The 14,290-nt window shown below is 36.6% G+C and overlaps 1 protein-coding gene across 1 annotated transcript; it reads left to right on the forward strand.

Annotated features, from left to right (window-relative positions):
- Positions 1–3,388: 3,388 nt before the first annotated feature.
- On the forward strand, positions 3,389–5,878 carry LOC126978882 (uncharacterized). Its single transcript, XM_050828000.1, has 2 exons — positions 3,389–3,864; positions 4,999–5,878. Exons 1-2 carry the CDS (start codon positions 3,566–3,568, stop codon positions 5,876–5,878), a joined length of 1,179 nt encoding a protein of 392 aa, XP_050683957.1. The 5' UTR covers positions 3,389–3,565.
- Positions 5,879–14,290: the final 8,412 nt, after the last annotated feature.

The raw sequence follows: 14,290 nt of genomic DNA on the forward strand, positions 1-14,290 counted from the left end.
ACAATTACAATAGTCCCACATATACAAGTATGTTGTACACCCTTGTCAGTAATGACGACTCGTCGACTATTTGCCACTCATGCTGGAACCCTAATAAATATTTATGTTGGAACATTCCAGTAAAGCCTTCGCATTAATATCTTCGAAATACAAACCTTCATAGATGAATTACGTATGTTCTCTGTGCAGTTGATACATCTAATCTGTTTATATACACCGCTATTTAAAAATGACCCAAAAAGATCAGTTAACCACCATTCCCGTTATTACCGTTTGTACTTGGTAATATCAAAGCTGTAATAAATAAATAAATAAAAAAATAACAGGCAGGACCACCTAAGTAAAAATTGAAAATTTACTTTAGTATGAAACGTGCAGTCAATTGACATAAGTTTGAAATAGTAATTACAGTATTATGGCGACGAAGTATAATCCGGCTACCTCAGTGTTTTACAAGATTATAGCCGTCATCTGTCAATATGTCAATGACGTTTCATATAATCGAGTGAATAGCTTTTTTCTAAGAGAGTATCGCTAGGCTGTGGATTATGATCATGAGTATTTTAATGTAGTATTTACTGGCCTCAGGCAATAGCAATATCTTAGCAATAGCTCTATTTTTATCAATAAGAGTGCAAAACAGAGTTTCCTGCTGCGTTTAATGCCTCTCAGTCGTCCATTTGTTTTGTAAATTTCAAAATTTAAATGTTGAGAAAATAAATGGCCTTTAGGCCTTTCAACGTGTGCAGGTGAAGGTGGTGGGTTGGAGGATACAAGAAAGAAAAGAAGAAAGAAGAAATATAACTCTTACGAATGTCAATAATTTGTCTTTAACGAGAAGAAGTCACAAGAGACTCATTGCCATTTTTTTAAATATATTGTTACAGCTTAAGCATTTTACAATATATTTTATACAATGTATGTGATGCACCAAAATGACTAAAAACTTTATGTATACTTATGTGGGTTAGAAAATATAAAAAGAAGTGATTAATCATCAATCCTCATACAATGTAAATAAGTTAAGGTATTATGTGAGAAATTATATATTGAAGCTTACAACTTAGATAGTATATCATCAATATAAAGCTTTCTTCCATGTTCTACAAAGCTGTGGAATGAGCTTCCTTGTGCGGTATTTCCGGGTCGATACGACATGGGTACCTTCAAAAAAAGCGCGTACACCTTCCTTAAAGTCCGGCAACGGTCCTGCGATTGATCTGGTTCATTCATGTTGCAAGAGAATGTGGCCAGCGGTGATCATTTAACACCAGGTGACCCGTACGCCCGTTTGTTCTCCTTTTCCTTAAAAAAAATCCCCGAATACAGGACCGACCACTCACCACAAGTAGCGGCCTTTCACGAACATGATGAATGGACCAGCCTTCGTTTCCAGTTTTAACATATTGCATTGCAGATAGGATATGTTATATATGTAAATAATTGTATGAGTCAATGGAATCCAAAAAGTAAGTGGCCGGGAACTATCTACTTAAAATTCCGCTCTGAATGGTAGCAGTTTCATCCCGATGTGTACAGTAGTTTTGAGGTGATTGTGCGTCAAAGGAAGGGTGCGTTTCTTTTTTATTATTCCTTATTTAAATATCTATAGCTTAGATCATATTCTATACGAATAGACTGTGACAGCTGTGAAAACGTCAAAAAAAAGGATTGTGTGGTTTTATGAAACCACGGTAAAAGTGAAACTTTTTTTTCACATTATAGACATTTAACTAAAAATTTTTGGAATAATATTTCATTAAGGGTATAAAAATCGCTTTATTAATCTTAATATTATACTTGGAAAATTGGAATGATAATGGGAAATAATAAAAGTAGGCTAAGTCTCCAACTAATATTTTTATTGAACTCTGTGTCTTAGCCCTGGTTGTTTACCAAAAGCAAATAAAAGTTTATCTTTAATAAATAACAACATTTACATTAAACACTCACAAAAAAAAACAAAATAGCGTGGAGCACTGGCACAAAAGGAGTAATAGTCTATACACTACACGGTCAGCTGCTGCGAACTATAGCCGCCGCCCGACCGTCACACGACATGCAACACACAGACGAAAAAATTTGAGACGATGTAATAAAAGTTTCACTTTAAAAAAAATTAAGGTTGACAATTAACCTCTATTTTGAATAATGCACGCACACTAACACTAAGTGACAAACGAATAGCGAGTGTAAGACGTAGCTCGTCACGCACACTAAAATAAACCTGGCCTTTTTTCATCGGTTGTCTAGCACCCTAAGGCTCTATCTAGACGTATAAGCTATCTAACATGTATAGATATAGTTACATACTAAATTAAAAGTGGACGAGTAACACATAAAATATATCACAGCCATTAAAATTAGCAGCCCATCTCCAATTTAGTTTAAGCTAAGCGGTTGCTAATGAAGTGCTCACAAACAGGCTCCTCGAAACGTATATTGTAGTCACAGATGGTTTGGCCCAGTAATTTGATAGTGGCTTGGCTGACCGCCAAGCATACAAGCGATGTCTTAACATTTCGTTGGTAGCCTGGCCAATTCTCAAGGTAATTACGGGTACATCTCGATGAACATCCAACATATTTGAATCTATATGGCCGTAAGTTTACGATTCCTTTATCTTTAAATGTATATAAAAGAGAATGTATGTGTACATTATATGAAGTATATCATATGAGTGTATGAATTACGGGTAGGTACATCTCGATGCACATCCAACATATTTGAATCTATATGGTCGTAAGTTTACGATTCCTTTATCTTTAAATGTATATAAAAGAGAATGTATGTGTACATCATATGAAGTATATCATATGAGTGTATGAATTACGGGTACATCTCGATGAACATCCAACATATTTGAATCTATATGGTCGTAAGTTTACGATTCCTTTATCTTTAAATGTATATAAAAGAGAATGTATGTGTACATCATATGAAGTATATCATATGAGTGTATGAATTACGGGTACATCTCGATGAACATCCAACATATTTGAATCTATATGGTCGTAAGTTTACGATTCCTTTATCTTTAAATGTATATAAAAGAGAATGTATGTGTACATCATATGAAGTATATCATATGAGTGTATGAATTACGGGTACATCTCGATGAACATCCAACATATTTGAATCTATATGGTCGTTAGTTTACAATTCCTTTATCTATAAATGTACATAAAAGAGAATGTATGTGTATATGTATATTCACCTAAAATTCGAAAACCACTCCGAATTAAGACACTGTCTCCACGAGCGAGAAAATTGCGACGAAACCGCGCTTCTATCGTCGTGTAATCCCACGAACGAGCGATTATTCCGCCAGCGTCTCGTCACGACTCGTGACGGAATCACAGCGTGTCCGCAGCGACTTGTAGAGCGTGTCCACACGGCGCGTTGCGTTGCGTTGCGTCGTCGCAACGCAAATATTTTGACGCATAGCCGGCCACACGGGCGCTGCAGCGTTACTATGACGCAGTCAACGTTCCGTCGGCGCAGCGGCGACGCACAGTTGCGGCAAGTATTTTGAAAAAAATTCGCAGTCAGTCTATAGCAAATCATGGATCGGAAAAGACGTCTAGCATTGCTCCTATTACTACGTCACCGCCGAAATCGACGCAAGATCACAAGACGGTACTGGATCAGTCCTTTCATTTCATTAAGAAATCGTGATGGACAGTTTTTTTTTTTAGAATATCGGGAGTTGCTATTAGACGAAAAGAAGTTTTATAATTTTTTTAGAATGAGTGTATCCAGCTTCGAATGTTTATTGAAGTCCTTAGAACCACACATACGAAAAAACTATACTAATATGAGGAATCCAGTGGAACCAGTAGAAATGCTGGGAATCACTTTAAGGTAACTATATAAATATATTTAAGTAATAAAAATATAACAGTTTTTTTGGTTTGTTTAATTAGTAATCAACTCACAAATAATCAGCAATTGTCATAATTTTAAATTTAGACATTATTTAAGAGAGTAATCAACTCACAAATAATCAGCAATTGTCATAATTTTAAATTTAGACATTATTTAAGAGAGATATCATCCAGTAATTACAAATTAGAAAAATCGTATTCAGTTTCTTCACTTGCTTGAGATGTTTCTGGAGATGTAATTGAATTATTAAAATCAGAAATGTATGTACTTTGAAAATTTGCTGTTTGATACCCATATGGTGGTTGATGAGACGTTGATGGGCCACTCACATCTGATGATGTTTGTCCATACCGCATTTCATCTATAATTTGTATAACTTTACTTTGGAAACGGAGAGTTTCTCGGTCGGAAAATTCTTGAATAGATGGCAATATAGCTCTGAAAAAGGACATATGGCGATTTTCCGGCTCCTTGAGAAGTTTTAGTCCTTCTCTTTCAAACTCATCCATTTGCATTGCCCTTTTGCGCGCGACTGGAACATAGCGCGGAGTGTTGTCTGTGGTAATGTCATCATTTGTAGACGTAGATTCATTGTTGATTTCTCTAGGCGAGTCTAAGCTAGATTCGGTGGCATTTTGTTCCACTTTTCTCAAAAAAAGGAGTTGATTGTATAAATGATACTTCTTCAGTTTCGTAGCGCCCGAGCCCGATTTTGATGCTTCTTTTAATTTTTTTGAATATCTGAAGTAATTATCTTTTACACTTCTCCATTTTTTTATTAAATCATTACCTGCAAAACCAATAGTAAACATGATTTAATAATTTATACATAGTGAATTTCTCGATAAAATTTAATGACATATTCAGATATCGTTAACAAACACTATGTGACCGACTCTGGAATCGTGAAAATATAACAGCTGTTACATACAAAAAGCAATACCTACTGAATCAAAATGTATGCAACAGCTGCTATTTTTTTCGCGATTCTAGGATTAATTGGTTACATAGAGAAAGTTATTTGCTATCGATGTCTGAATATGTCAGTATTTTTTTTCGGGTATCTATCTATCTCATAAATGCATATTATAATAATTATTTTCTTTTCAGATACCTAGGAAGTGGAAATTCAATAACTGATTTACATTTCAAATTCAAACGGGGAAAATCTACTATTGCATATATAATACAAAGAGTTTGTCGTGCTATATGGACCAATCTTCTTCGAGACAACATCCCTGAACTGACAACTGAAAGTTTCCAAACAATAGCGAGGGGTTTTGATGTAAAGGCAAATTTTCCTCAATGTGTTGGTGCCATCGACGGCAAACATATCCGCGTGTGTAATCCTGCAAATAGTGGCTCACTTTTTTTTAATTATAAAGCCTTTTTTTCGATTGTGTTGCTAGCTATTGTGGATTCAAATTACAAATTCGTATTTGTCGACATCGGTGCATACGGAAAAGAATGCGATTCAACCATATTACAAAATTCTAAACTGTACGAGCTAATGATTAACAACAACTTACCACTACCTCAACCCCAGCCACTCTCTGGTAGCAATATACCAACCCCGTATGTATTTGTGGGTGACGAAGCTTTTGGACTGAGCAAACATATTATGCGTCCATATGGCGGTCAAAATCTCGACTTACAACAAAAGGTTTTCAATTACCGTCTAAGCAGAGCCAGAAGATATGTCGAATGCGCTTTTGGGATTATGGCTAACAAATGGCGCATTTTTCACAGACCGATAGACGTGTCCTATGACTTCGCTACTGACATTATAAAAGCATGTTGTGTATTACACAATTTTGTCGCTGATCGAGATGGTTTTAGACAAAGAGATAAATTTGCTATAAGTGTTGATGAATTTCTCCCAATACAACCCGTACATGAAGAACAGACAGCACCGAATGTCATAAGACAGCAATATGCGACCTATTTTATGACTAGAGGAACTCTGCCTTGGCAGCTAAATAAGGTATAATTGTAGTATGAGGGTTTTCAAGATTTTCTTGCACCGCCAATTCCGCGATCAGTAAAAAAATAATATTTTATACCTACTCAGCGTAGTCTAGGTTAGTTTTGAGCTAAGTAATAAAATAGTACTCACGCTAATCTAAATTCCCTAAGTCTTAAAATTTTAGAGTGTCGAGATATTAATTTTGTACTGATCGCGGAATTGGCGGTGCAAGAAAATCTTGAAAGCCCTCTTAAATAAAAAAAAAAAAATATCTGTACTGTGAACTCACCAACTTTATTTTTTCGTTCAGCTGTGAAATTCTCGTAATCAGGAAATAAAACTTTTGATATGTCTTCCCAGGCTTTTGTTTTTAAATTTTTATTTTTAAAATCTACGTTTGACTTGTCCCATATAATTTCCCTTTCCTGTATCAATGTAATCAAGTAATCTATGTCAATTTCTTCAATGGTATTCATTTTACCCTGCAAATAAAACTAATTACCCTGCAAATAAAACTAAATACAAAAACGTAAACGTAAAACGAAATGAGCTTCCGTGTATCCTCTCTGTCAACGCACAAGCAACTGAGCGCTGACGCTCCGACGTCGCACGAGTACACCCCCTCCCGCTTCGTCTCGGGGGCTGCTGTCCGTCATGTGTGCGTTGCGACGACGCAGCGCGCCGTGTGAACACCTTGGTTATTTGTATGTAAAACAACGCAGTGGTAGCGCTGCGTCGACGCAACGCTGACGCAACGCGCCGTGTGGACTGGCTCGTAACGGAATCACCGCATTTCGTTGACGTTGTGTTGTGCCCACTGCGAGAGCGCCGATGCAATAACAACGCTGTGTCGAGACGCGTTCATAGAGAGTGTATAGAAACACGTGGCACGATAATAATATCACCACGATTCTCTCGTTAATGGAGATGACGCCTTAGTAACGTCACTGCCGGATAGGTGGCGGTGGTGGCATATATGCCTTGGAACACATTGGTAGATTTTTTCACAGGGCATCAGCTAGTAATAAAAATCGATATGTGTAAGAGTTAGCCGTATGCGTATGACCATTTTAATGAATTTTTCAGGCATTCATCAGATTCGCCCAGCGAGAGATCATGTTAAATTTGGAAGCAATTGGATCAACAGTTGTTTTTGTATCTTTTTTTATTGGGCTTTTTGAGATTGAATTGCAAAACTTACTCGGTGAACATATATAGTGTAAACTCTTTATAACGAAACTCAAAGGACTGAGCATTTCTTGTCGTTATGGAGAGTTATCGTTATATGGACAGAAAAACAAACAAGAATTTTTAATATGTATGTCTTAGATAATAAATGCTTATAAATTATTGTTTACACATATAGTCTGATATCTTTGTCTGACGTTTTTTGCTAGGCCAGTACTTGTTTTGTATTATTTTATGTATTCTATTCATATCTAGATATGTGGTGGAATCGTCTTGATTAAACAACAAAAATTTTTCTACTGTTACCTCTTGCCAGGCTGTTGATAAGAAGTTCACTGCTTGTAGCATGTTGATCGAGACCTTGCCGTCTTTTTTGATCATATCCATCAACATTTTCCGTCTATAGTGACCCTTTAGGCTTTTAATTACACTCTGATCCATTGGTTGTAAAATACTGGTTGTATTAGCTGGGAAAAATGCTAACTCTATGTTTCGAAGATTAGATATGATTGGGTGAGCAGGACAATTGTCTACTAGAAGCAAGATTTTCCGTGATTTTATTTCAGCATCCCATTTTCTCACTTCCTCTTCAAAAATCTGCGATGTCATTCAAGCTGACTTGTTTGCTTGTCTGTTTTATGTTCTTGAAACTCCGAGGGTTTTACGATTTGTCTATAACTAAGAGCTTTCTTTTTTCTGTGCCACTCATATTGGCAGCCACTAGAACTGTAAAACGCTCTTTAGACAGTTTTCCTCCAACACATTTTTCTCCTTTGAATTTTAATGTTTTGTCGGGAGTCACTTGAAAAAAAGGCCAGTTTCATCTGCATTAAAAATGTCTTCTGGGGAGTACTTCATCTTTACTTTAGGCCACACTGTACTAATCCAATTGTTAGTCACATTCATATCGACATCCCACGCCTCTCCGTTGATTTTACCGTACGTTATTTGGTGACGGTGCTTAAATTTTCCGAGCCAACCTTCAGATGCTTTAAAGTCAATTATGCAAAGTTGGTTGGCAAACTTTTCAGCCTTAGCTTTTACAACTGGCCCCGAGATGGGTACATTATTCTGGCGCTGATTGTTAAACCACGACAACACTGCCTGATCTAAGTCTTCGAATTTTGGCTTTCTTAATTTTTAGAAGAGTTTCCTTCCAACGCCGCCTGTAGAATTGTTTTTTGGTTTTTCCAAATGTTCAAGTCACCACAAGCAGCGCCTTTTCATGAACGTGATGAATGGACCAGCCATCGTTTTCAGTTTTAGCATATTGCATTGCGGATAGAATATGTTAGGTATTATAGGTGAATAATTATACGGTTCAATGGAATCCAAAAAGTAAGTGGCTTGGAACCATTTACTTAAAATTCCGCGCTGAATGGTAGTAGTCTCATCCCGATGTGTACAGTAGTTTTGAGGTGATTGTGCGTCAAAGGCAGGGTTCGCTTCTTTTTTATTATTTCCTATTTAAATATGTATAGCTTAGATCATCTATACGAATAGACTGTGACAGTACACAGCAATTATACTTTTTAAAAGGTATATTCAATATTGTTACGATTTTATTTCATGTATAGATATTACTTGATAATAATTCAATTATAACGCAAACTAGATTGACACAGAAAGTTATATTTTATGAAAATAATTAAAAAATAATTTACAAAGAAGTAGAGGAGTTTGCACTCAGCTAGAAAGCACTTAATTTAATAGTAAAACATGAAACGAATGCTAACTCCTTTAATTATAAATTAATGCACGACAAACACAAGCTCCGACAAAATAACATCTACATTGTTGTTATGTGGAAAGGATGGTGTTATGTAATAATTATATCAAATGATGATTTTATCCCTGCAACTCTTTTGCGTGGACATAAAACTCAGCCCAACTAATGAAGCTGATCAAGTTCAAGTCAGAGACGAAAGTTTTTGTAACATTATAATAATATATTTATTATAATACTATGTACCTGTTGAATTGTTTTGTTAAAGGAACTTTTTTTAATATTATGGCCGTCTTGGCTTTTGTTTTGCAATGGTACAACAATGCACAGTTTCTCAAAGTAGTAGTCAGGTATAAAATGTGATTTATTAGATACAGATCTCTGACAAACAGACGGATGTACACTCAAGAAAAAACAGACAATAAAATCCATTTATTCATGTTATCGTTTAACGTTTTAAGTATCAAATGCCCTTGGTTGCTATCAAAGTATCAAGAGACTGCATTTATTTGTCATTTGGGAATAAAAACGAAATTGACTTCGAAATATTATGCCAATCATAATAGCGAACGCTAATTGTATTAAACTAAATCATCATTGCATAAAACCATCCAGAGTTCATGCAACGTCAGAAGTTTGCAATATTCGGTCAACCTAATTAAAATATTTTACTTGCAAACATAAAGGAAACGTAACTGTGCCATTAATTATTGCTTTTACGACATATTAAGAGGTCCTCTGAGAATAATTACTATATTTTCACCTGAAACCCGACCGGGGAGTGAAATTAAAATGGACTAATTAGGGACTATAAGTATTTTGACCGAGTTGAAATTTATACGCTCTGGATAACGAATATATTTTATATCCTGATTAAGTGCTCAATTCTTTAGTCACATTCAGCCATATCTATTATGTTTCTATAAAGGAGGCGCCAAACGGGCTAGTGGCTTCATCATCATCAGCCGGATGACGTTCACTGCTGGACAAAGGCCTCCCCCAATCCATCCAACGTATTCCGGCGATCTCGACTAAATCGTCGGTCCATCTTATTGGCCTACCAACACTGCGTCTTCCGTTACCTGGTCGCCATTCCAGGACTTTTCTGCCCCACTGGCCATCTGTCTGTTGAACTATTTGCCCTGCCCACTGCCACTTCAGTTTCGCCATCATTTGGGCTATGTCAGTAACTTTGGTTCTCGTCTACGGATCTCCTCATTACTGATTGATGATTTCGATCTCGCAGGGAAACTCCGAGCAAAGCCATCTCCATTGCCCTCTTTACTTTGTTGCCCTTTGGGATGGGACTATGCTCTAGACTTGAAGATTCGTAACTCGTATTGATTCTTGAATGTAGCAGCTTAAAGAATATTCCACAATGTGGCTGTGCGCAGCATACAGTGCTTAGTGATACGCGTGATTGCAGATTGCCAAACATCAACGTGATGTGGCATTGCCCGGTGATATAAATCAGCTACTAGAATCCTAGACAACTCCTGTGAGCAATCTCCGTGATATATGCGTTAGTAGATGCAGAGAAACCCCGCATCTCTATGCAATGCCAAAGAAATAAGTTAGTAATAAACTTGTTAGTTCGCGTCACCAAATCGACCAACATCGCGGATGACTTCATTAATGCTGGCGTGACGACTGATACGGCCTGCCGATTTTAGGCAGGATAACCCGTGGCGTCCAAGAGCATCTACCTGAACGCCACATCTACATTGATGTGGTTCATTCAGTTTTATACCTAGCCGGAGTGATACGCATATTGACAATGTCATATTGTCAAGTAGCGTTCCAATCGGCGCAGAAGGCAAGGCTTGTAACCAAAATCCCGACTCATTTTCTGTCACGGCCAAAAGACGAGCACGCTCTGTTATGTCAGTAGATGAGATCAAAAGATCATCAAAGGCTGACTTACAAAGAAGTGCGTCCCATGCTTTTTGACACTTTAAATCGTCTGGAAAATTTTGAATGTTTGCAATATTTAGCCAAGCATTGTTAGCTTCGTTCAAATACACAATCTCTGAGTTACCTGGTACATGATTTACAATTCTAGTAACCAAAGGCTGCGCACTATGAACTGAAGATAAAAATGCTGGTAAGGCAACGCCCGAAACTTTGCGAGTACCCAAACCACCAAACCGTATCGGTAAAGAGGCTTGAGACCATGCACGATCTGTAAACGCGCAATTCAAAATGGTTTCTAAAATATTTTTAAGTGAAATATCAATCACATCAAGCAAATTTGGAAATTTCCATAACGGGCTAGACCTTAAGAGGTACGTAAATTTTGGAACAAATAAACAAGACCGAATAATAGTTAAGGCCATATGAGAATTAATTTTCAATAATCTGTCCGAAACATTATTAAATTTTTTAATGTGATCGTTCAAGATCGTTGGAATTGAAACAGGAAATAATGGAGCTCCAAGAAGGTCAAGTGAATTCTTATCCAAAACTTTAATATTGGGGGCCAGAACGTTAAATTTATTGGTAATATCACCCCGGTCTGAAATTTGGAAATTTTCGCCGATAAAAAGCTCGCATTTCGAAAAATTTAACTCAAGGCCGATTGAGCTAAAACTTTCTATTACAACTTTCAAATCATTTAAAACAGAGTCCACTTCACCACCCAAAGTACCATCATCCAAGTACGAAACATTAAATTTTGATTTTAGTTTTGTTATGGCGGAATGAATGGCAAGGCTAAATATTGCTGGATCAAGAGGGTCGCCTTGCTGACAGCCAACAGAAGACCAAATATTATGATTTTTGAATAATAATTTGGATGGTTTACTATAACATTGCCAAATATAATGATAGATTGAAGGAATTGAATTTTTAACTTCTCTCAGCAGAGCTCCCCTATCAACAGAGTTGAAAGCATTTTTCACATCTAATTTTAAAAAGACATCACCAGAGTTCCTCTCCAAAAAAGTTCGCGCAGCGTGGACTGCAGCTTCGCAACCACTTTTGCAGCCGAAACCCAACTGAGTTGGAATGAATTTAGTTGATAAGAAAGGAGAAATATGTTTACAACAAATTTTAGAAACAAGGCGTCGAAATGTGCAGCCCACGGCTATAGGACGAATCCCACCATCTTTTTTTTTAAGAGCACATATATTCGCACCATATAAAATTTCGGTAATTTCGGTATTAACTTTTCCAGAAAGCATGAGATTTACTAAGAGAACTATGTCCTCAAGCAACGCTCTACCCGCATCCCCTGTGGAAGGACATACCAGATCTTTCAGATGCTGGGGTGTCAGTCCATCGGGGCCGCCGGCAGAACCAGTCTTAAAGGACATTATTGCTTTTAGTACATCACCATCATTAGCCCGTAGATGATTATCGGAAAAAGATGGTTCCGGAATAACACAATTAGCATCTGGTGATGGGTGTTTACTTTGTAAAGCCAAAAGTGTTTCATTTGAGTCGGGTGCCAGGATATCATTTGAAAAAAGTATAGATGCAGCACCTTTCACGTCACCGTCATTAACTATCTGTTCTACTTTTCGAAAAATTTTGAATTTTTAATTTTTGTTACTATTTAAAATATTGCCAAAGATATTTGGGTCAGAACAATTTGATTTTATTTTCTGTGTGAGTGAACTGTGGTCATCTTTTTTTGCATGTAAAGTTGAATATGCGAACATGAACAAATGCTCCCAACTATCTTTTGAATTTTGGTTGACTGTAGATTGAATAATTTGTTAATTAATTTGGACAGTTGAATCTTATGATAATAATCGAAATTTATGTAAATACTTGCAGTATTTATAAACACTATAAGGCTTAAGACAAATTGTTTGACGAAGGAAATTAGAAACGATAGCATTCACAAACAAAAAGGTCAGTTGGATTGGAGGTACATTGTTGGATGCATACTGGACTTTTCTAGTAATTTTAAAAATCATGAACCCTGTAATATCCGACATACAATGTTTCATCCTGTAATTACTTCCCATTACGGCTCATAAAAAGCGCAGTGGTTTTACGGCTGAATTAAAATTTTATTGCTTTGACTCGGCAGCATATCTTTACTTATCTGATTATACCTACACATTGTTTGCAAAATACTCTTTTATTGCAAATATTACAAGTTTTTGTAGTTAAACTTTAACCGAATCTCTATTAGTAAATATTTTTTATTGATTCATATGTTGTTATAGATGCACACCAGTGCTTGTTAGCCATAGAGCATGCCTGCCACTTGCGCCAATACTAATAGCCTAAACACATGGTCGGATTTGGCACGGCTGGAACATCGGTTCTGTCGTCGTACTCCGTACGGTCCGAACAGTAATAATAATAATTTTGTGCGATATATAATGCGACATACCAACGAATATGGTCCACTATCAGACCACATCTGATAGTCCGTACCAAATCCGATCATATATTTAGGTTGTAATTCAACAGCGCAGTATCGCCGCTAGCGCACTCCGATCCACCAAAGGTGCGTTCACGCCTTATAGCCTAAACACATGGTCGGATTTGGTACAGACGGACCATCGGACGGTCCCGTGGGCGCCTCGTAACAATTGCGCAATCAGAAAATGTGTCTTTTCACGTATATGTACCGTAATACCTATTTTTTCATACAATAAATAAAATATAGTATGTACAAAAAATATAATACGTAATTTTTCAAAAGTACTCATTTTAGATAATATATATGCTTGCAAGATGTTGGGTCATCCGCCGTAAAGCCCCGACCTCGCACCTTACAATTTTTTTATTATTCCCGCAAATAAAAGAAAAACTTCGAGGAAAACTTTTTATGGACGCCGAGACAGCTGCTGCGTTTCAAGAGGTCGTCGATGAGACCCCTAAGGATGAGCTAGCGAAGTGATTTTGTAAGTGGTTCTATCAGATGCAGTGATGTGTTGACGGGAATGGACACTATTTTGAAAAGATATAATAAAAATAATAACTAACTAGTTTTATGAGTTTTAAATTTTCTAAGAAGTTTTAAGTTCGACCCTCGTAATTAATTTTTATCAATTCTATGCGTGTTTATTTATTTCTATTTTTTTCTAATATAACTGTTGAATATATTGAGGAAAACGACACTGTTCTGTGAAATATTAATAAATAACTACATTTTTGTCTATTTTCTTCTTTAATAGACAGTCAAAAATACTTCGAATAGCTCTTTAGTCTACGTTTAATTTGTAAATAGATAATATTATGATCAATTTAATTGCATATACTATAAGGTATAAGGTATAAGTGTAGTAAATAAGGGACGAGACGAGCAGGACGTTCAGCGAATGGTAATTGATACGCCCTGCTCATTACAATGCAGCTCAGGATTCTTGAAAAACCCAAAAATTCTGAGCGGCACTTGTTACACAATGTTTACATACTACTGCTTCACGGCAGATATCGGCGCCGATACACCCATAATATAGCCGGCATCTTGTGCAAAGGAGCCTCCCATTGCACTCTCGTAGGCATCGCAATCCTTATGCGAAAATGAACTATAATTTTCATTTCAGTTTTTGGTAGTA

Source organism: Leptidea sinapis, chromosome 3, assembly GCF_905404315.1.
Source record: "Leptidea sinapis chromosome 3, ilLepSina1.1, whole genome shotgun sequence".
Taxonomy (NCBI): Eukaryota; Metazoa; Arthropoda; class Insecta; order Lepidoptera; family Pieridae; genus Leptidea; species Leptidea sinapis.

Bases quoted from the DNA above. Each gene is read 5' to 3' on its own strand.
- LOC126978882 (XM_050828000.1), top strand. From the start codon at position 3,566: ATGGATCGGAAAAGACGTCTAGCATTGCTCCTATTACTACGTCACCGC. The intron at 3,865-4,998 runs GTAACTATATAA...TTTTCTTTTCAG, and splicing joins ATGCTGGGAATCACTTTAAG to ATACCTAGGAAGTGGAAATT.